The sequence below is a fragment of the Pan paniscus genome, chromosome 16 (genome assembly GCF_029289425.2).
Source record: "Pan paniscus chromosome 16, NHGRI_mPanPan1-v2.0_pri, whole genome shotgun sequence".
In the NCBI taxonomy this organism is placed as follows: domain Eukaryota; kingdom Metazoa; phylum Chordata; class Mammalia; order Primates; family Hominidae; genus Pan; species Pan paniscus.
In genome coordinates, this window is record NC_073265.2 from 19,532,357 (window position 1) to 19,555,872 (window position 23,516).

The 23,516-nt window shown below is 35.3% G+C and overlaps 1 protein-coding gene across 2 annotated transcripts; it reads left to right on the forward strand.

Annotated features, from left to right (window-relative positions):
• The first annotated feature begins 12,067 nt into the window (after positions 1 to 12,067).
• Positions 12,068 to 22,529, forward strand: LOC117975978 (putative golgin subfamily A member 8I). 2 transcript variants are annotated; one of them, XM_063597043.1, is made up of 18 exons: positions 12,068 to 12,217; positions 13,134 to 13,253; positions 14,384 to 14,464; positions 15,318 to 15,356; positions 15,619 to 15,666; positions 15,755 to 15,839; positions 15,935 to 16,044; positions 17,094 to 17,180; positions 17,287 to 17,394; positions 17,590 to 17,677; positions 18,058 to 18,314; positions 18,570 to 18,649; positions 19,887 to 19,963; positions 20,395 to 20,486; positions 21,062 to 21,162; positions 21,245 to 21,342; positions 21,438 to 21,593; positions 21,678 to 22,529. In XM_063597043.1, exons 1-18 carry the CDS (start codon positions 12,209 to 12,211, stop codon positions 21,851 to 21,853), a joined length of 1,812 nt encoding a protein of 603 aa, XP_063453113.1. In that variant the 5' UTR covers positions 12,068 to 12,208; the 3' UTR covers positions 21,854 to 22,529. The 2 variants fall into 2 exon arrangements, with proteins under 2 accessions (XP_063453113.1, XP_063453112.1); XM_063597042.1 differs by lacking the exons at positions 12,068 to 12,217; positions 18,570 to 18,649 and having other exon boundaries at positions 13,047 to 14,202; positions 19,888 to 19,963.
• The last annotated feature ends 987 nt before the right edge of the window (positions 22,530 to 23,516 follow it).

Genomic DNA, 23,516 nt, shown 5'->3' on the forward strand with positions numbered 1-23,516 from the left:
AGAAAATATCAAAAAGTACACCAAACATATAATATACACTGTAAATAAATTATCAAAAACCACAGTAAATATAGTTTATATACTGTACATAAATTGCCAAAAAGTACACCAAATATATATTATATACTGTAAATAAAGTATCAAAATATACAGTAAATATATTTTATATACTGTACATATATTATTATTTAAATGTACACCAAATACATATTATATGCTGTGAATCAAATGTCAAAAAGTACAGTAAATATATATTACATACCTTTCATAAAATATCAAAAAGTACAGTTAATATATATTACATACTGTACAAAATATATCAAAAAGTACACCAAATATATATTATATACCGTAAATAATATATCAAAAAATAGAGTAAATATATTTTATGCACTGTACATAAAATGTCAAAAAGTAAACCAAGTATGTATTATGTACTGTAAAAAATATATCAAAAAGTTCAGTAGATATATATTATATAGTGTACACAAAATATCAAAAAGTACACCCAATATATACTATATACTGTAAATAAAATATCAAAAACTACAGTAAATATATTTTATGTACAGTACATAAATTGTCAAAAAGTACACCAAATATATGTTATATACTGTAAATAAAGTATCAAAAAGTACTGTAAATATATTTTATATACTGTACATATATTATTATCTAAAAGTACACCAAATACATATTATACACTGTATATCAAATGTCAAAAAGTACAGTAAATATATATTACATACCTTTCATAAAATATCAAAAAGTACAGTAAATGTATATTACGAACTCTACAAAAAATATCAAAAAGTACACCAAATATATACTATATACTGTCAATAATATATCAAAAACTAAAGTAAATATATTTTATGTACTGTACATAAAATGTCAAAAAGTACACCAAATATATATTATATACTGTCAATAAAATACCAAAAACTACAGTAGATATATTTTCTATACTGTACACAAAACATCAAAAAGTACACCAAACATATATTTATACACTGTAAATAAAATATCAAAAACTACAGGAGATATATTTCATATACTGTACATAAAATGTCAAAAAGTACAACAAATATATATTATATACCCTAAATAAATATCAAAAAGTACAGTAAATATATTTTATAACCTGTACATATAAATTTATCTGAAAGTACACCAAATACATCTTATATACTGTAAATGAAATGTCTAAAAGTACAGTAAATATATATTACATACCATTCATATAATATCAAAAAGTACAGTAATTATATACTTCATACTGTACATAAAATACCAAAAAGTACACGAAATACATATTTTTATTGTAAATAAAATATCAAAATGTACAGTAAATATATTGTATATACTGTAAATAAAATATTAAAATGTACACAAAATATATATTATATACTGTAAATAATATACCAAAAATACAGTAGATATATTTTATATACTGTACACAAAATATCAAAAAGTTCCCAAAATATATATTATATACTGTGAATAAAATATCAAAAACTACAGTAAATATATATTATATACAGTACATAAACTGTCAAAAAGTACACCAAATATATATTTTATACTATAAATAAAACATCAAAAGTACAGCAAATATAGTTTCTATAATGTTCATATAATATCATCTAAAAGTACACCAAATACATATTATATAGTGTAAATGAAATGTCAAAAAGTACAGTAAATATATATTACATACCTTTCATAAATATCAAAAATTACAATAAATATATATTACATACTGTACAAAAAATATCAAAAAGTACACCAAATATATATAATATACTGTAAATAATATATCAAAAACTACAGAAAATATATTTTATGTACTGTAAATGAAATGTCAAAAATTAAATCAAATATACATTATAAACTGTAAATAAAATATCAAAAAGTACATTAGATATATTTTATATACTGTACACAAAAAATCAAAAAGTACACCAAATATATATTATATATTGTAAATAATACATCAAAAACTACAGTAAATATATTTTATGTACTCTACATAAAATGTCAAAAAGTAAACCAAATATATATTATATACTGTAAATAAAATGTCAAAAAGTACAGTAGATATATTTTATATATTGTAAATAAAATGTCAAAAAGTACACCAAATATATATTATATACTGTAAATAAAATATCAAAAGTACAGTAAATATATTTTATATACTGTACCTATATTATTGTCTAAAAGTACACCAAACACATATTATATACTGTAAATGATATCTCAAAAAGTATAGTAAATATATAACATACTATTCATAAAATATCAAAAAGTACAGTATACATATATTACATACTGTACAAAAAATATCAAAAAGTACACCAAAATATATATTTGGTGTTCTTTATGGTACTTTATGTACAGTATGTAATATATATTTACTGTAATTTTGATATTTCATTTACAGTATATAATGTGCATTTGGTGTACTGTTAGATAATATTATATGTACAGAATATAAAATATATTTACTGTACTTTTGATATTTTATTTACAGTATGTAATATATATTTGGTGTACATTTTGACATTTTATGTACAGTATATACAATATATTTACTGTACTTTGTGATATTTTATTTACAATATATTTTATGTTTGTTGTACTTTTTGATATTTTGTGTACAGTATATACAACATATTTACTGTAGTTTTTGATATTTCATTTACAATATATAAGATATGTTTGGTGTACTATTTGATATTTTGTGTACACTATATAAAATATATTTACTGTATATTTTTATATTTTATTTACACTATAAAATATATATTTGGTGTACTTTATGGTATTTTCTGTACAGTATGTAATATATATTTACTGTAATTTTGATATTTCATTTACAGTATGTACTCTGTATTTGGTGTACTGTTAGATAATATTATATGTACAGTATATAAAATATATTTACTGTACATTTTGATATTTCATTTACAGTGTATCATATATATTTGGTGTACCTTTTGACAGTTTCTGTTCAATATATAAAATATATTTACTGTAGTTTTTGATATTTTATTTACAGTATATAATATATATTTCGTGTACTTTTTACATTTTATGTACAGTACATAAAATATATTTACTGTAGTTTTTGACATTTTATTTACAGTATGTAATATATATTTGGTGTCCTTTTTGATATTTTGTGTACAGTATATAAAATATAACTACTGCACATTTTGATATTTCATTTACAGTACATAATATATATTAGGTGCACTTCCTGACATTTTATGTAGAGTATATAAAATAAATTTATTGTACATTTTGATATTTTATTTACAGTATATAGTATATATTTCTTCTGCTTTTTGACATTTTATGTACATTATATAAAATGTATTTTCATTAATTTTTTGATATATTATTTACAGTGTATAATATATATTTGGTGTAGTTTTTAATATTTTTTGTACAGTATGTAATATATATTTACTATACTTTTTGATATTTTATGAAAGGTATGTAATATATACCTACTGTACTTTTTCATATTTCATTTACAGTATGTAATGCGTATTTGGTGTTCTTTTTGACATTTTATATACAGTATATAATATATATTTACGGTAGCTTTTGATATTTTATTTACAGTAGATAATATATATTTGGTGTAATATTTGATATTTTGTGTACAGTATATAAAATATATCTACTGTAGTTTTTGATATTTTATTTATAGTATATAACATTTATTTGGTTTACTTTTTGACATTTTATGTACAGTATATAAAATCTATTTGCTGTACTATTTGATATATTATTTACAGTATATAATATATAATTGGTGTACTTTTTGATATTTGTTGTAGAGTATGAAATATATATTTACTGTACTTTTTGATATTTTATGAAATGTATGTAATATATATTTACTGTAGTTTTTGACATTTCATTTACATTATATAATATGTATTTGGAGTACTTTTAGATAATATATGTAGAGTATATAAAATATATTTACTGTACTTTTTGATATGTTATTTAGAGTATATCATATATATGTGGTGTAATTTTTGGCAGTTTATGTACAGTATATAAAATATATTTACTTTAGTTTTTGATATTTTATTGACAGTATATAATATATATTTGGTGTACTATTTGACATTTTATGTAGAGTATATAAAATATATTTATTGTACATTTTGATATTTTATTTACAGTATATAATATATATTTGGTGTACATTTTGATATTTTATGTACAGTGTGTAATATATATTTACTGTACTTTTTGATATTTAATGAAGGTATGTAATATATATTTAATGTAATTTTTGATATTTCATTAACAGTATATACTATGTATTTGGTGTACTTTTAGATAATATTCCATGTACATTATAGAAAATGTATTTTCTGTAGTTTATGGTATTTTATTTACAGTATATAGTATATATTTGGTGTACTTTTTGACATTTTATGTACAGTATATAAAATATATTTACTGTGGTTTTTGATATTTAATTTACACTATATAATATACGTTTGGTGTAGTTTTTGATATTTTGGTTACAGTATAAAAAATATATCTACTGTACTTTTTCATATTTCATTTACATTATATAATGTATATTTGGTGTACATTTTGATGTTTTATGTACAGTATATAAAATATATTTACTGTACATTTTGATATTTTATTTACTGTATAAAATATATATTTGGTGTACTTTTTGGTATTTTATGGACAGTATGTAATATATATACTGTACTTTTGGATATTTTATGAAAAGTATGTGATATATATTTACTGTACTTTTTGATATTTCATTTACAGTATATAATAGCTATTTGGTGTACTTTTAGATAATATTGTATGTACAGTATATAAAATATATTTACTGCAGTTTTTGATATTTTATTTACAGTATATAATATATATTTGGTGTACTTTTTGACATTTTATGTACAGTATATACAATATATTTACTGTAGCTTTTGATATTTTATTTACTGTATATTATATATATTTCGTGTACTTTTTGATATTTTATGTACATTATATAAATTATATTTCCTGTATATTTTGATACTTTATTTACAGTATATAATACATATTTGGTGTAGTTTTTGACATTTTATGTACAGTATATAAAATATATTTACTGTAGTTTTTGATATTTTATTTACAGTATATAATATATACTTGCTGTACATTTTTACATTTAATGTACAGTATATAAAATATATTTACTGTGCATTTTTATTTTTTATTTACATTATATAATATATATTTGGTGTACTTTTTGATATTTTTTGTACATTATGTGATATATATTTACTGTAATTTTTGATATTTATGAAAGTTATGTAATATATATTTACTGTACTTTTTGACATTTCATTTACAATATATAATATGTATTTGGTGTTCTTTTAGATAATATTATATGTACAGTATAGAAAATATATTTGCTGTACTTTTCGATATTTTATTTACAGTATATAATATATATTTGGTGTACTTTTTGACAATTTATGTACAGTATATAAAATATATTTCCTGTTGTTTTTGATATTTTATTTACAATATATAATATATATTTGGTGTACTTTTTGATATTTTGTGTACAGTATATAATATATATCTACTGTAGTTTTTGATATTTTATTTAGTGTATATAATATATATTTGGTTTACTTTTTGACATTTTATGTACATTACATACAATATATTTACTGTAGTATTTGATATATTATTTACAGTATTTAATATATATTTGGTGTACTTTTTGATATTTTGTATACAGTATATAAAATATATCTACTGTATTTTTGATATTTTATTTGCAGTATATAATGTATCTTTGTTTTACTTTTTGGCATTTTATGTACAGTACATAAAATGTATTTACTGTAGTTTTGATATATTATTTACCGTATATAATATATATTTGGTGTACTTTTTCATATTTTCTGTACAGTATGTAATATATATTTACTGTACTTTTTTTATATACTGTAAATAAATTATGAAAATGTACAGTAAATATATTCTCTATACTGTACATATAATATTATCTAAAAGCTCACCAAATACATATTATATACTGTAAATGAAGTATCAAAAATTACTCTACATATATATTACATACCTTTCATAACATATCAAAAATTACAGTAAATATATATTACATACTGTACATAAAATATCAGAAAATACACTAAATATAAACTATACTGTAAATAAAATATTGAAAAGTACAGTATTTTTATTTTATATAGTGTACATAGAATATTATCTAAAAGTACACCAAATACATATTATATACCATAAATGAAATATCAAACAGTACAGTAAATGTATATTACATACCTTTCATAAAATATCAAAAAGTACAGAAAATATATGTTACATACTGTACATAAAATATCAGGAAGTACACCAAATATATATTTTATACTGCAAATAAAATATCAAAATGTACAGAAAATATATGTTACATACTGTACATAAAATATCAAAAAGTACAGCAAATATATATTGTATACTGTAAATAAAATATCAAAATCTACAGTAAATATATTTTATATAATGTACATAAAAATGTCAAAAAGTACACCAAATATCTCCTATGTACTGTAAATAAAAGATGAAATACTACAGTAAATATATTTTATATACTCTACATAAAATGTCAAAAAGTATACCAAATATAAATTATATACTGTAAATAAAATATGCAAAACTACACTAAATATATTTTATATACTGTACATAAAATGTCAAAAAGTACACCAAATATATATTATATACTGTAAATAAAATATCAAAAACAAGAGTAAATATATTTTATATACTGTACATAAAATATCAAAAAGTACACCAAATATGTATTATATACTGTGAATAAAATATCAAAAACTACTGTAAATATATTTTATATACTGTACATAAAATGTCAAAAAGTACACCAATTATATATTATATACTCTAAATAAAATATCAAAAAGTACAGTAAAAAATATTTTGTGTACTCTAAATATAATATTATGTATAAGTACACCAAATACATATTATATAGTGTAAATGAAATATCAAAAAGTACAGTAAATTCATATTACATACCTTTCATAAAATATCAAAATGTACAGTAAATATATTTTATATACTGTACATGAAATATTAAAAATTACAGCAAATATATATTATATACTGTACATAAAACATGAAATACTGCAGTAAATATATATTATATACTGTACATAAAATGTCAAAAATTACACCAAATACATATTATATACTGTAAATGAAATATCAAAAAGAACAGTAAAGATATATTACATACCTTTCATAAAATATCAAAAAGTACAGTAAATATATATTACATACTGTACAAAAAATATCAAAAAGTACACCAACTATATATTATATACTGTAAATAATATATCAAAAGCTACAGTAAGTATGTTTTATATACTGTACATAAAATGTCAAAAAGTAAAGCAAATATATATTATATGCTGTAAATAAAATATCAAAAAGTAGAGTAGATATGTTGCATATACTGTACACAAAATATCAAATAGTACTCCATATATATTTTATACTGTAAATAAAATATCAAAAAGTACAATAAATATATTGTATATACTGGACATAAAATGTCAAAAAGTACACCAAATATATATTAAATACTGTAAATAAAATATCAAAAAGTAGAGTAAATATATTTTATATACTGTACATATAATATTATCTAACAGTACACAAAATACACATTGTATACAGTAAATGAAATATCAAAATTACAGTAAATGTATTTTATACACTGTACATAAAATATCAAAAAGTACACCAAATATATATTATATACTGTAAATAAAATATCAAAAAGTACAGTAGATATATTTTATAAACCATACACAAAGTATAAAAAGTACACCAAATATAATTTTTACTCTAAATAAAATATCAAAAACTATAGTAAACATATTTTATTTACTGTACACAAAATGTCAAAAAGTACACCAAATATATATTATCGACTGTAAATAAAATATCAAAAAGTACAGTAAATATATTTTATATACTGTACGTATAATATTATCTAAAAGTACAGCAAATACATATTATATACTGTAAATGAAATATCAAAAAGTACAGGAAATATATATTACATACCTTTCATACAATATCAAAAAGTAGAGTTAATATATATTACATTCTGTACATAAAATATCAAAAAGTACAAGAAATATATATTTTATACTGCAAATAAAATATCAAAATATACAGTAAATATATTTTATATACTGTATATTAAATATCAAAAATACAGCAAATATATATTGTATACTGCAAATAAAATATCAAAATCTGCAGTAAATATATTTTATATACTGTACATAAAATGTCAAAAAGTACACCAAATATATATTATATACTGTAAATAAAATATCCAAAACTACAGTAAATATATTTTATATACTGTACATAAAATGTCAAAAAGTACACCAAATATATATTATATACTGTAAATAAAATATCAGAAACTACAGTAAATATATTTTATATGCTGTACATAAAATATCAAAAAGTACAACAAATATGTATTATATACTGTGAATAATATATTAAAAACTACAGTAAATATATTTTATATACTGTACATAAAATATCAAAAAGTACACCAAATATATATTATTTACTGCAAATAATATATCAAATATTACACTAGGTATATTTTATGAACTGTACTTATAATATCATCTAAAAGTACACCAAATACATATTATATACTGTAAATGAAATATCAAAAAGTACAGTAAATATATAACATACGTTTCATAAAATATCAAATAGTACAGTAAATATATATTACATACTGTACCAAAAATATCAAAAAGTACACCAAATATATATTATATACAGTTAATATATCAAATAATTACACTAAATATATTTTATATACTGTACATAAAATGTCAAAAAGTACACCAAATATATATTATATACTGTCAATAAAATATCAAAATATACAGTAAAAGTATTTTCTATACTGTACAAAATATGTCAAAATGTACACCAAATGTATCTTATATACTGTAAAGAAAATATCAAAAGGTACAGTAAATGTATATTACATACGTTTCATAAAATATAAAAAAGTACACTAAATATATATTGCATACTGTAAAAAAAATGAAAAGGTACACCAGATATACATTATATACTCTAAGTAATATATCAAAAAATTACTGTAAATATATTTTATATACTGTACATAAAATGCCAAAAAGTACACCAAATATATATTATATACTGTAAATAAAATAACAAAATGTACAGTAAATATATTTTATATACTGTACATAAAATAACAAAAAGTACACCAAATATATATTATATACTGTAAATAAAATATCAAATAGTACAGTAGATACATTTTATATACTTTACACAAAATATAAAAAGTACACCAAACATATATTATATACTGTAAATAAAATATCACAATGTACTGTAAATATATTTTATACACTGTACATAAAATATCGAAAATTACACAAAATATATACTATATACTGTAAATAAAATATAAAAAACTACAGTAAACATATTTTATATACTGTACATAAAATATCAAAAAGTACACCAAATATATATTATATACTGTAAATAAAATATCAAAAAGTACAGTAAATATATTTTATATAATGTACATAAAATGTCAAATGTACACCAAATATATATTATATACTGTAAGTAAAATATCAAAAAGTACGGTAAATATATTTTCTGTACTGTAAATATAATATCATCTAAAAGTACACCAAATACATATTATATACTGTAAATGAAATATCAAAAAGTACAGTAAATATATTACATACCTTTCATAAAATATCAAAAAGTACCGTAAATATATATTTCATACTGTACAAAAAATATCAAAAAGTACACCAAATATATATTATATACTGTAAATAATATATCAAAAAATAAAGTAAATATATTTTGTGTACTGTACATAAAATGTCAAAAAATACACCAAATATATATTATATACTGTAAATAAAATATCAAAAACTACAGGAGATATATTTCATATACTGTACATAAAATGTCAAATATTACACCAAATATATATTATATACTCTAAATAAAATATCAAAGTGTACAGTAAATATATTTTATAAATTGTACATATGAAATTATCTAAAAGTACAACAAATACATATTAGATACTGTAAATGAAATGTCTAAAAGTACAGTAAATATATATTACATACATTTCATAAAATATCAAAAAGTACAAAAAATATATATTACATAGTGTACATAAAATACCAAAAATTACACCAAATATATATTTTATACTGTAAATAAAATATCAAAATATGCAGTAAATATATTTCATATACTGTACATAAAATATCAAAAAGTACACCAAATATATATTATGTACTGTAAATAAAATAACAAATTGTACAGTAAATATATTTTAAATACTGTACATTAAATATCAAAAAGTACAACAAATATATATTATATACTGTCAATAAAATCTCAAAATGTACAGTAATTATATTTTATATACTGTTCATAAAATGTCAAAAAGTACACTAAATATATATTATATACTGTAAATAAAATATCGAAAAGTACAGTAAATATATTTATTACACTGTTCATATATTTTTATCTAACAGTACAGGAAATGCACACTATATACCATAATGAAATATCAAAATTACTCTAAATATATATTGCATACTGTACATAAAATATCAAATTAACCCAAATATATATTATATATTGTAAATAAAATATCAGAAACTACAGTAAATATAAATTATATACTATACATAAAATATCAAAAACTATAGTAAATGTATTTTATATACTGTACATAAAATATCAAATAGAACACCAAGTATATCTTATATATTCTAAATAATATAACAAAAAGTAGAGTAAATATATTTTATATACTATACATATAATATTATCCAAAATTTCACGAAATACATATTATATGCTCTAGTTAAAATATCAAAAAGTACAGTAAATTTATATTACATACTGTACATAAATATCAAAAATTAGACCAAATATATATTATATACTGTAAATGAAATATCAAAAAGTACAGTAAATATATATTACATATTTTATATAAAATATCAAAAATTACAACAAATATATATTACATACTAAAATTAATATATTTAAAATAGAGTAAATATATTTTATATACTGTACATATAATATTATATAACAGTAAAACAAATACACAATATATACTGTAAATGAAATATCAAAATTAGAGTAAATATATATTAAATGTTGCACATAAAATATCAAAATTACACCAAATATATATTATATACTGTAAATAAAATATCAAAAAGTACAGTAAATATATTTTATATATATATAACAACAAATTGGCTGCAGCCAAGAAAAAGGTAAAAACGCACTAGGTCATAGCCCCTCAACCCAGCCACAGATCCCCTCTGATGACAAGACCCCTGCCAGAGTCTATACGACTCCTGAGGCACACTGGACTGGTCCCCCCTACCCCGGTGCCTTGGGCTACCCCCACCAAAGTTTTGTCAGTCAGCCCCACCCCTTCAGAAAGCAGCCCAGTCCTTGCCCTCGCCAATCACCCCAGGGTGACTTTGGGTGGGTGACTCCTGGGGCTTCCCGCTCCATTACTGGGCCCTCATCTCCTGCCGCCCCAAGCTTGATCTCCCTGGGCTCTTTGGGCTCTCATCTCCAAGGAGCCAGGCCCCACCCTCGCCAGTCATCCCTGGGTGACTTTGGGCTGGTGACTCCTGGGACTCCCTGCTGCAGACTGTGCCCTCCCCTCCTGCTGCCTCAAGGTCGACCTCCCTGGGTTCTTTGTGCTGGCGTCTCCAAGGAGCTGGGTCCCAACCCTGTGCTTCCCTCCCCCATCGTGGAGTGGCGACTTGGACATGGTGCTGACATGGTCCCTCCCCCCGACCAGGAGGAGTGGAATGTTGTGATGTCACAGCCCACCTAGTAACTGCCGTTACTGCAAGACTGGCCTTTGATCTTATGACCCAGTCCCCTAAGCGTTCTCACCCCGTTTCTGGTTCCTCTGGTCACAGCACAAATTTCCAGCTGGAAGGGGAATGGAGACTATGGGACCTAGGAGCAAGAGGTTCCAGGCTGCCTCACTCCCTTACAGATGTTGACGGTGGGAAAAGCCTACACTTCCCCCATGAACTCAAAACATCGACAGTATCTCTGGGTGGCAATGAGAGAATGGGTTTGATTTGGTTTTCTCCCAGGCTTCTACTTTCCAGAGAGATTTTAACATTTTTTTCTGAGTTCTCCACCTCATATTCTAATTCTCCATGGTTCTGGGACCAGACTCTCCTTCAGTCAGTGGTCTCTGAAGTGACATTTGCTCATCTTCTGTGAAATAGATCTTGGGAAACTGAACTTGACACCTTGAATCTTCCTCATATTATCTCAAGCTTGGGTACTTTGAGTGCCACAGGATAAATGTGGGACATCTTTCTGAAGCATCAGTTTCCCTTGATTCTCTTGAGATCAAGAGAAAAAACATGAATGTACTTAGGGATGACAGTCACATAGGTTTCTAAGAGTATACCAGACCTCTCTCTGAAATGAGGCTTGGGTTGTCCTCTTTCTGATGAATTCTGATTTCACAGAAAGGCTGCCTTCTGCCATGAGGACACATTGATATAAAAGTTTGAGAGGTACTGGTGCACTTCTTCACACTAACAGACGTGTGAGGATGCGTGACTCTAAACCACATGGCATACAGTTCCTGCCTACTTAATGTTTACTTTTCTATCTCTGCCTCTGGTTTTGGTCCCTGGCAGCTGCTGATTCTTGGCAAAACCTCAGAGCTTGGAGTCAGAAGACTGAGTTTCAAAGTTCCAGTATTGCCTTTTTCTTTTTTTTTTTTTCTAGCCATGATATCAATCCTTCTCAGTCACTAAATGAGTGTGACAACACTTTGTACAGTTGTTGGTGTCAGTAAATCAGATGGTGTGTAAGTGTATTTTGTAAAAACTGTAAAGGAGGATGTGGCTGCAAGGGCTGACGATTCTCATGAGTATTACTGCTCTTCTTTCCAACAGTTAAAAGAATATTGGCAGAAAAACAGCCCTAGAGTTCCAGCAGGAGCGAACAGGAACAGGAAAACAAATGGCAGTATCCCTGAGATAGCCACTTCTGGTGGTTGCCAGTCACCTGGGGATGTGAGTCTTGGCTGACCAGGCTTCTGGGGACAGGGGGCCCAAGGGGCAATAGAGGGTAATTCTTAAGATTGTGGATGGACTGCTGGGTACTGGTTAAGAATTCTGGCTTTAGCCAGGTGTGGTGGCCCATGCCTGTAATCCTAGCACTTTGGGAGGCCAAGACAGGCGGATCATGAGGTCAGGAGATCGAGACCATCCTGGTTAACACGGTGAAACCCTGTCTCTACTAAAAATACAAAAACATTAGCCACGCGTGGTGGCATGTGCCTGTAGTCCCAGCTACTCAGAAGGCTGAGGCAAGAGAATGGTGTGAACCTGGGAGGTGGAGCTTGCAGTAGCCAAGATTATGCCACCGCACTCCAGCCTGGTGACAGAGCAAGACTCTGTCCCAAAGAAAAAAAAAAAAGGAATTCTGGGTTTGAATCCTGCCTCTCCATCTGCTCTGCTAGGGATATGATTTAGGGCAAGTTGCTAGACCTCATCGGGCCTCTCTTCACATCTGTATAATAGAGGTGATATTGTTTCACTTCCATTTGTGAAGTTTAAATGAGATTTGTTATTGTTGTTTTTATGTTAATCCCTAGTACATGGCCTGCTGTAAACACTCAGGACACCCAGGATATGGTTTGATTTTCCTCATCCCCAGTCTCAAGGGGAAGCCAGGACAATGAGAACAGCCACTTGCCATCAGGAGTCACTGAAGGGGCCCAGGGTGGGATGGTGGGGAGATGAGAACCACGAGAGAAGTTGGCACAAAGGAGTTATGGAACAAAGGGTCCAAGATAGGCAGAAAAGAAAATGGTGCCAGTTGATGGGGAAGAAAGGAAGTCGGAGGGCTCAGACACTGAGGGGGACAGAACGTCTCCATGTGCACTCTCATCTCTTGTAGTCAGCAACAGGTATCCATGGGGAGGGCCCTACATCATCTGCTACCCTGAAAGATCTGGAGGTAAGAGGCTCTGGGCAGAGGTGCAGTGACCCTTCGGGTCAACCCTCCAACCTCCTCCTACAGGTGGGACTGGGTGCCCCTCTGCCAGCTGAGACAGCCCACACACCCCAGCCCTAACGATCGTTCTCTCTACCTCTCCCCCCACTCCTGCTCCACCTCCTCGTCTCTGCATGCGCCTCAGAGCCCGTGCCAAGAACGAGCAGTAGTCCTGGATTCAAGGTCCGTAGAAATCGGTCAACTGAAGAACACCATCAAATCTTTGGTAAGAGTCCGGTGGGGTCCCCTGATTCCACGCTGCCAATCCTGGGCTCCAGTTTCCCCTTGGGGCCCTGAAGAAAGGGGCTGGGGTTCCCTGGTGCCCGGGACAAATAGGGAGCTTGGGTGCCCAGGCCTCACCTGGAGGGACCCCAGAGCATGCAGCATGGCTCTTCTTTTGCTGCCCTCTTTGCCGACTCTCTCCTCTCCAGACACCCCTGCTCGAGTCCTTGCTACACACGCTCTGGGGTTGTTGCCTCTTGGGGAAGTGCTAGCCTGACTGGTTTTCAGGGGCCCCGTATTTCTGCCATGACTCAGTCCCTAATTTGCTCTTTGATTCTGGACAAGCCACCTCTCCTTTTTGGGCTCGTGTTTCCAGAGGAGGTAGTGAGTATCAAAGGTCTCTGTTAGCTCTCGAGTCTGAGATTTAAAGGCTCCCTAGAATGGAAACCTCAGGGCTGAGGGCTCCTGTCTGTCCTTTTCCATCCTATATCTGCTGTAAAGAACCGTACCTGGTCCATACGTGCTCAGTAAATGTTTATTGAATGAACCCACTTTTCTAAATCACAAGCTGCCAGAAGGAGGGGCCTTTCTGAAACTCCATCTCTAGAGGTTTATGTTGCTGTCCTCTCAAGAGATTCCAGATTCAGACTTTGAGTTCTGTGGCTGTGGGCAAAAGCCAACAAAGACCCAAATCCTCTGTCCTTGGGAGCTTGAGGAGAGTTTACCGGTTCGTGTTCCCATTATGTCTGAGAACTTTGCCTTTAAAATCCATTCCTGGCCCCTGCCTACCGCTTCCTGGTCTGGGGAATAGAGTTGAGGGGGCCACCCTCCATCACCTTATTTGACTCTCCCCACAGAAACAACAGAAGAAACAAGTGGAACATCAGGTGGAAGAAGTAACGTGATTTCGTTTCCTCGCAACATGACTGCTGGGTTTGGGGGGCACTCAGACAAACAGGCCCCAGTCTCGTCTCACCCACTCCCAGCCTGGGGAAGAAGGCTCACCCTTCAGATTCCACCCCATCCCCACAGGGCCCCTGATAACCTGGTCCCATGGGTGGGCCTGTCCTGGGGCATTGGTTGCATTCTGGGGGCATGTCTCTTGCTGTGCCATCTCTGCCTCCCCCTGGTAAGAGCTCTGTCTTCCTCTTCCTACAGGAAAAGAAAGCAAACAACAAGAAACAGAAAGCCAAAAGGGTGCTAGAGGTGAGTGGAGGGTGTGCAGTTTCCTCCTGTCCTCCGGAGAAGGTTTCTTTCCTTCTCTTTCAGCACTTGCTTGGCTTTTCTCCCAAAGGTTCAAATCCAGACATTGAACATACAGAAAGAGGAACTAAATACGGACCTGTACCACATGAAACGTTCTCTCAGATACTTTGAAGGTGGGAATCTGGGCACCCTGTCATCCTTCAACCTGGCACTTTGACAGGTCTTCAGGGGGAGTCCTTTGGGCCCCATCTCAACTCTCTCATTACAGAAAAGTCCAAGGACCTGGCTGTCCGCCTGCAACATTCATTGCAGTGTAAAGGAGAGTTAGAGAGTGTTCTCTCTGATGTCATGGCCACACAGAAGAAGAAGGCAAACCAGGTGAGTCCAACCACCTGCCCCATCCCCTGGGAGCCTGGCTTTGCAGATGGAGGAGTGAGCCTAAAGGTCCCTTCTGCAGGATGGCGTGTCCTGCCCAGAAGGCAGCATGGCCATTTCTTGCTACTTTTTTGTATGGTTTTTAGTGGCAGCCTGGGGCTGAGTCAGCTGCTGTGGGTGAGTTGGGGGTCACTGTGCAGCGTGAGCACTGGACGCAGAGCTTGGAGGCCAAGTGCCTGCCCCGCCCTTACCTGGCTGTGGTCTTGGGCAAGTCCTAGGTGGGGTATTGGGTACTTGTACTGTGAAGGTACAGAAGAGTACCTTTAGTATGTTACCATTTCTGTAGAAATAGGAAACGTGTGCATGTGTGTGTGTGTGTGTGTGTGTGTGTACATACTATGATAATATACATAAAACATGTCTGCAAGGGTTCATAAAAAATTCAGGAGAGAGCAACAAGATGGCTGGGAGATACTTCCCTTCTGTACCTTCTGAGTTTTGGACTATGCAAATGTATCATCCTTTCAAAAAGTGAACAAAAGATTAGTTTTCCCCTTCCTATCTGTGCCCCCATCCCCAGCAAGAAAAACGGGCTTAGAGAATTGGATAGACCTGGGTGTTTATATCCCAGCTCTGCCTAAGTGAACTTAGGCAAGCACTTAACCTCAAATACTCCATGTTTTTTCATCTCCACAATAGAGGGAATCATAGTAACTGTCTCCTATGGTGGTTGCGAGGATTAAATGGGATTGTTAGCACGGTACCTGGTGAAGCATTCCACAAAGGTTCAAACAGTGGTAATAATAACAGTAATAACAATAGCAATATTATCTGATCTCTCTGGGCCTCTGTTAGCCAGCTATAAATTCAATCTCAGTCCCTGTCCGTTCCAACTTTACTGAGTTCTTTTAAAAACCAGACCACGGGCTTGGAAATGCCTTGATCTTTACTGACCGAGTTGTATATTGGGCCTAGCCCTAGCCCTTTTAAGGGGCACTGTGTGGAATGGCCCAGGCTCTCCAGATTGAAACTTCTCACTCTTCGCCATCCAGTTGTCCGGCCCCAGTAAAGCACGTATGGAGTGGAAGTTAGAGCAGTCCATGCGGGAGGAGGCACTGCTGAAAGCGCAGCTGACACAGGTGAGGTTTTCCGAGGGAGTTATGTGGAAGGACGATGACCCCAGGTGGCCAGGAGCAGGTGAGGACCAGTGACAGCCCTTCCTAACTTCTGTGCCCATTCTTGCAGTTGAAGGAGTCATTTCAACAACTCCAATTAGAAAGACATGAGTATGCTGAACATCTAAAAGGAGAGAGGGCCCGGTGGCAGCAGAGGATGAGAAAAATGTCGCAGGAGGTGAGATCTGACCCTTCAGCCCCCCCACATTAGATAGGTCACTGGATCTTTCTGGTCATCTGTAAAATGGGAATAGTAGAGCCAGAGGTGGTCATGGGTCTGGGCTTTGTGGAGGTGGGGGCAGAGAGGGAGAGGGCAGCCTGTCCAGCCACCAGCCCCTCTCTCCAGGGCCCTTTCCCCTTGTGCTTTGGGCAGATTTGCACATTAAAGAAAGAGAAGCAGCAAGATATGCGTCGGGTAGAGAAGCTGGAGAGGAGCTTGTCCAAACTCAAAAACCAGACGGGTAAGATGGGGCTGGCATGACCTGGGAGCAGGACTGGCATCAGAGGGCTGTGAGGGTGGCTTAGAGTGCCCCAGGGAGGTGGGTGGATGGAAGGGCTTTGAGGCAGAGGGAAAGAGATCTGTGCCAGGAGACGGCAAGTCTTGTCATCTCAGTGAGTCTCAGTATCTCAGTGTCCCCATCAGCAAAGAGGGCCCGTCCGTTGTCAGCCACCCGCAGTGCTCTTTTTCTGAAAGTGCTTTGGAAGACTGGCTACCATCTGGGTGCGAGGAATCATTAGCAGTGAGGCCAAGTTTGAGGAGCCTGAGAGGAGCTGTGCGCCAAGAGGAGGGTTTTTCTTTTCCGAGAATCCAGAGGCCCTTATTATCTGCTTCCTTTCTCAGCTGAACCCTTGCCCCCGGAGCCCCCAGCAGTGCCCTCTGAGGTGGAGCTGCAGCACCTGAGGAAGGAACTAGAGAGAGTGGCAGGAGAGCTCCAGGCCCAGGTCAAAAACAATCAGCACATAAGTCTCCTGAACCGGCGACAAGAAGAGAGGATTCGGGAGCAGGAAGAGAGGCTTCGGAAGCAGGAGGAGAGGCTTCAGGAGCAGCACGAGAAGCTTCAGCAGCTGGCCAAGCCACAGAGCGTCTTCGAGGAGCCGGTGCGTTGCCCCAACTGGGGAGCCTGCCCTCCTCCCTAGCCCTCTGGGCCTTTGTTTCCCCACCTCTAAAATGGGGCAGTGTAGCCCTCACGTGAAAGGTTACTTCTAAAGGCACCTGTGAGCCAGGTGGCTGTGGGAGAGAGGGGGTGATTTTTCTAACCTGCCTCCAGCCTTCCCAGTGCCATGGGAGGCAGACACCAAGTTCTGGGGTCTCCAGCTGCAGTGGGTGGCTGCTGATTGCTTCCCTCTGTCCAGAACAATGAGAACAAGAGCGCACTGCAGTTGGAGCAGCAAGTAAAGGAGCTACAGGAGAAGCTTGGTGAGGTGAAGGAGACGGAAACCTCCACCCCATCCAAGAAGGGCTGGGAGGCGGGCAGCAGCCTCTTGGGAGGGGAGGTGCCAGGCCAGAGGCAGCTTCCAGCCTGGGGGCTGGTGACCACAGCACCCCCCAGGGCAGTCCTGTGACTGTTTCTTGCTTCCTGCCTCTGACTTTTAAAGGTGGGTAGCCCTGGGCTCCTCTCAGGTCTGGACATCATCATCCCAGCTAGAGGCATGGAGCCCCCAATCACAGGGGAAGAGACAGTGCTATAACAGGCTCCTTATACCAGGTGCAGTGGCTCATGCCTATAATCCCAGCACTTTGGGAGGCTGAGGCAGGAGAATCACTTGAGGTCGGGAGTTTGAGATCAGCCTGGCCAATGTGGTAAAACCTCATCACTACTAAAATTACAAAAAAAAAAAAAAAATTAGCAGGGCATTGTGGCGCATGCCTGTAATTCCACCTACTCGGGAGGCTGAGGCACGAGAATTGCTTCAACCCAGGAGGTGGAGGTTGCAGTGAGCTGAGATTGCACCACTGCACTCCAGCCTGGGCCACAGAGTGACACTCTTGTCTGAAAACAAAACAAAAAGACTCCTTAGATTAAAACTGTATTCCAGCCTCGGTTCCACTGGTCACCATTCAAGTACTTTGCATCTGTAAGTCTCTGTTTCTTTAACTTCAAAGGGAAGTTAGCATTTTCCTTACAGAGGTGCTGAGGATTAAATGAGAAGAGGGTATGAGATTTGAGGCTGGGGAAGGAGGCATGGGGTTCTAGGAAAGGGAGGCAGTCACTTAGGCCTGGAGTAAGGGGACAGGGGCCTGGGCAGCTGACAGAGCCCCACAGTGCCCTCGCTACCCTATTAATGGGCCCAGAATATGGAAACCAGCCACCACGTGCCCTCACACCCAGGGTCTTCCTGTAGGTGCAGCTGAAGAGCCAAGAGGCTCAGAGTCTGCAGCAGCAGCCAGACCATTACCTGGGTCACCTGCAGCAGTCCGTGGCCACCTATCAGCAGCAGGTGGCCGCCTATCAGCAGCTGACCTGTGAGAAGGAGGCGCTGTACAGGCAGTGACTGCAACAGACCCAGCTAATGAACCAGCTGCAGCAGCAGGAAGCCTGGGGCAAAGCAGTGGCCGAGATGGCCTGCCAAAAGTTGCAGGAGACCCAGGGGAGGGAGCTGCCGAGGATGGGGCTGTGAGGGGGATGACCTGGCAAACTCCATCCCTTCTCACTCTTTCCTGGCCCCTTAGGAGCACCTGGAAGCGGCCAGCCAGCAGAACCAGCAGCTAACAGCCCAGCCTAGCCTCATGGCTCTCCCTGGGGAAGGTACGGGAGACCGCTCAGAGGAAGAGGAGAGAGCCCCAGGAGGAAGGGGGGACTGCTAGCAGCATAGGATTGAGGAGTTGGAAGAGACCTTTAGAACAGCTGGTCATTATGCCGACCGGGTGCCTGCACTAAGTTCGGCATCAGTGTGGTGACCTCCTGTGAGCGGGGGGTCACCAAGTTGCCTAAGGATGGCTGAACTGGCCAAGGTCAGAAAGGGAGCAGGTCAGAACTCCCACATCGACCAGTAGTGGGAGTGTGCCTGGGCGGAATAGCAAGATCTTGATTCTTAAAAGTAAAAATAAAGAACAACAGCTCATTCCTCTCTGGGGAGGGGCTGGCTCAGGGTTACACAGTGAGGGTGGAGGTAGAGGTGGGCCCACAGTACCTCCCTTGCTGGGTTGTCTGAAGACCCCTCTGGCCACCCCCCACAGGACACGGAGGAGAACATCTGGCCAGTGAGGGGGAGGAGGCACCTCAGCCCATGCCGAGTGTCCCAGAGGACCTGGAGAGCAGGGAGGCCATGGTGAGCCTGACTCCCCCCTGCACCCATTTTGCCACCTTTCTCTGTGGTCCCTCCAAGACCCCTTTATGCTCTTCGTTTCCCTGCCTTCTGATTTCTCTGGACCCTCACCCCTTCCGAGAGCCAGTGGTCAGACACCATTTCACCTGTGACCAACAGGTGCACTCTCTGAGGCCCCAAGGGAAGGGGCTGCGCTCCACCTCTCTGCCCCATTTCTTCTGTGCATGCCCCTAGAAGAATGCTCACATCTTGCCCTCAGGTGGCATTTTTCAAGTCCGCTGGAGCTAGTGCCCAGGAGAAGCAGGCACAGTTACAAGAGCAGGTGAAAGAGCAGAGGGTGTGCTGCCAGCGCCTGGCTCACCCGGTGGCCTTGGCCCAGAAGGAGCCAGAGGCAGCCAGAGGCCCTGGAGCCCCAAGACCTGGGGGCGAGTCTGTGAGTGGGGAGACCCACTGGGCCCTGCAGGAAGTCATGGAGAAGCTGGCCCATGCCAGGACTCACCTCCACCTTCTCCATGACTTGAAAATGCCACCTGAGGGCAGGTCGCTGCCGAGATGTGACTGCAATATTTTGGCTCCAGAGCAGCTTTATGGACCACCTGGAGGAGAAGGCAGACCTGAGTGAGCTGGTGAAGAAAAAAGAACTTTGCTTCATCCGCCACTGGCGAGAGAGATGCCATCAGTGAGTGGGAGGCCAGGGCATGGCAGGGGGAGCTGCAGGGCCGTCAGAGGGGCCCCAGCGTCTGAGCCCTGTCCTCCCACAGGAAAATCCATCACCTTTTATCAGAACCAGGGGGCCGTGCTAAAGATGCGGCACTGGGAGGAGGACACCATCAGGCTGGAGCTCAGGGAGGAGATGAAGGTAGGGTGGGCAACATCTCTGTGGGGATCGGGGTGGGGGTGGGTGTGAGGGTGGGCGCAGGCAGCGGCATGGAAGCTGAGCACCCCTCCCTCCAGGTGAAGCTGCTGCAGCTGCAGCAGATGGTATTGCGGCTTACAGCAACTACAACAATGGGCACAGAAAATTCCTGGCCGCTGCCCACAACCCTGCTGATGAGCCCAGTCTAGGAGCCCCAGCCACCCATGAGCTTGGGGCTGCAGACAAGCATGGTGGTGAGTAGAGCCCTCAGGTGGGGTGGGCAGGCAGGAAGAGGGGGCTCCCACTGTGCTGAGATCCCTGCCTCCCTCTCTCCAAAGATCTTTGTGAGGTGAGCCTCACCTCCTCTGCCCAAGGAGAGGCCAGGGAGGATCCTCTCCTTGACAAGCCTACTGCACAGCCCATCGTGCAGGACCACCAGGAGCACCCAGGCTTGGGCAGCAACTGCTGTGTGCCATTCTTTCGCTGGGCTTGGCTGCCAAGAAGAAGGAGATAAACATCACCATCATCAAAGAGCTGCTCAAGAAATTTTTAAATAAGAAACCAAGTTATGGGGTTAATCTCCTACAGAATTCATTTACTTCCTTTGAATGTTAGAGTCACTCATGATTATTTGTGTTTCTAATTTATAGTTTAAGTTTATTTGTAAAAAGTTAAAAGAGAGTGGGTGTCTGTGCCTCTCACTGATGTTCACTCTGGCATCCTTTAGCATTTTTCTTTTTTAATTTCATAATTGTAGGTCATTAGCATGCATATCGAGTTCGCCCTTACGTGGTGGGAGTTCAAACACACAAAGACCCACTCTTTGCCCAAAACTGTTCTCTTTGGTTTGGAATAGGCTGCCATGCTTTTTTAATGTTATTGCAGCATGTATATTCACTACAGAATTCAGACAAAATTTGCCTATGTTCTGCTGTTGTTTGATCTAATCTTAATCACAGTGAGCTCTTCGTTAGCTCAATATGTAGTTTGCCCCCAAGTGTGCACTGTTTATTACTTTGTAATATGCCACTATGAGTACTGACATTTAGAGTTGTTTAAAGGCCAAGAACTGGAAACAGCCTTTCCTCCATTTTCTGTGTATTGGTGATGGGAGTGATAACCTTTTGGGGGAGCTTTTTAAATCTCACAGAAGAGGAAAGTGGCCTCCTCTGGCAGGTACGTGCAGGATAGTGTGTTTCATCTGTTCCGGTGCCAGGAATTAGCGGTGTATGATGGTGGTTCCCTTAGGATTTGTATGTGCTCTGGGCTCATGAAGATACTGCATCATGAGCTGCAGCAGTTGCACTCTTTTTCGATGACCTAAAAAGGGCTTATTTCTGAGGAATGAAAGGTTCCCATCGTTGACTGTGGATGTGGAAAACCTTTCCTAGCTTAGAGCTTTTGTATCTACAATACATTTTAAAGTCAGAGTTTGTGTTACCTGTTTTAATCACATGACTACATGTCCCAGTACACAAAAGGGCACTGGTTGGCATTCTTCTTAATGTATTTAGTGAAGATCATAAGAAATCCTTTACGAGTTCAAACGTCCCTGGAACAGGCATACAGGCTCTAGTCAAGAATGAATTAGAGTGAAGGAAAGCTGTGTGACACCTGGCATTCCTCTCTGTTCACGGAGATTCTTTGAGGCTTGAAGATTGATTTTACCATCTAGACCTCTTTGGCTAATACATATTCTTCAACCACCTTGGTTACTCTGACATAGGAATTTACTTCTTTTTCCTTGAATGGAAAACACTTTAAAAAATAATAGAAACATTATTATAAACTAATATATGTGAGATAGTTGAAACAAAAAGGAGTTTTAGTAGACGGTATTGTACTCTCTTTGAAAATCAAGGAGAAGTTTATGAAACTTAAAATGTGTACAAACTACAGTGCAATCTACTGTTCGTGAATGTCAATGTATTATCAGGAAACGTGTCTATACAATCACAGAGTTATATTTTCTCACAGACTTCTTTACAAAGTGAAATATGTTTTTGTACCTCTGGGTTTCTGTTCGGGACATATTTTGTGCAATATTTATGTGATTGTGCCTATGCATGATGAATGAATGCATTTCAGTTATATATTGCCTAAATTGTAACTTGATGATGCTTGGGAAAGACTCAACAGTTAAAACTTCATGAAGTTCTAATGTCTGTGTTCCAAAA

Coding starts and splice junctions, on each gene's coding strand:
- LOC117975978 (XM_063597043.1), top strand. Junction 21,163..21,244: donor TGGCGAGAGAGATGCCATCA/GTGAGTGGGAGG, acceptor GTCCTCCCACAG/GAAAATCCATCACCTTTTAT. Junction 21,343..21,437: donor AGCTCAGGGAGGAGATGAAG/GTAGGGTGGGCA, acceptor CCCTCCCTCCAG/GTGAAGCTGCTGCAGCTGCA.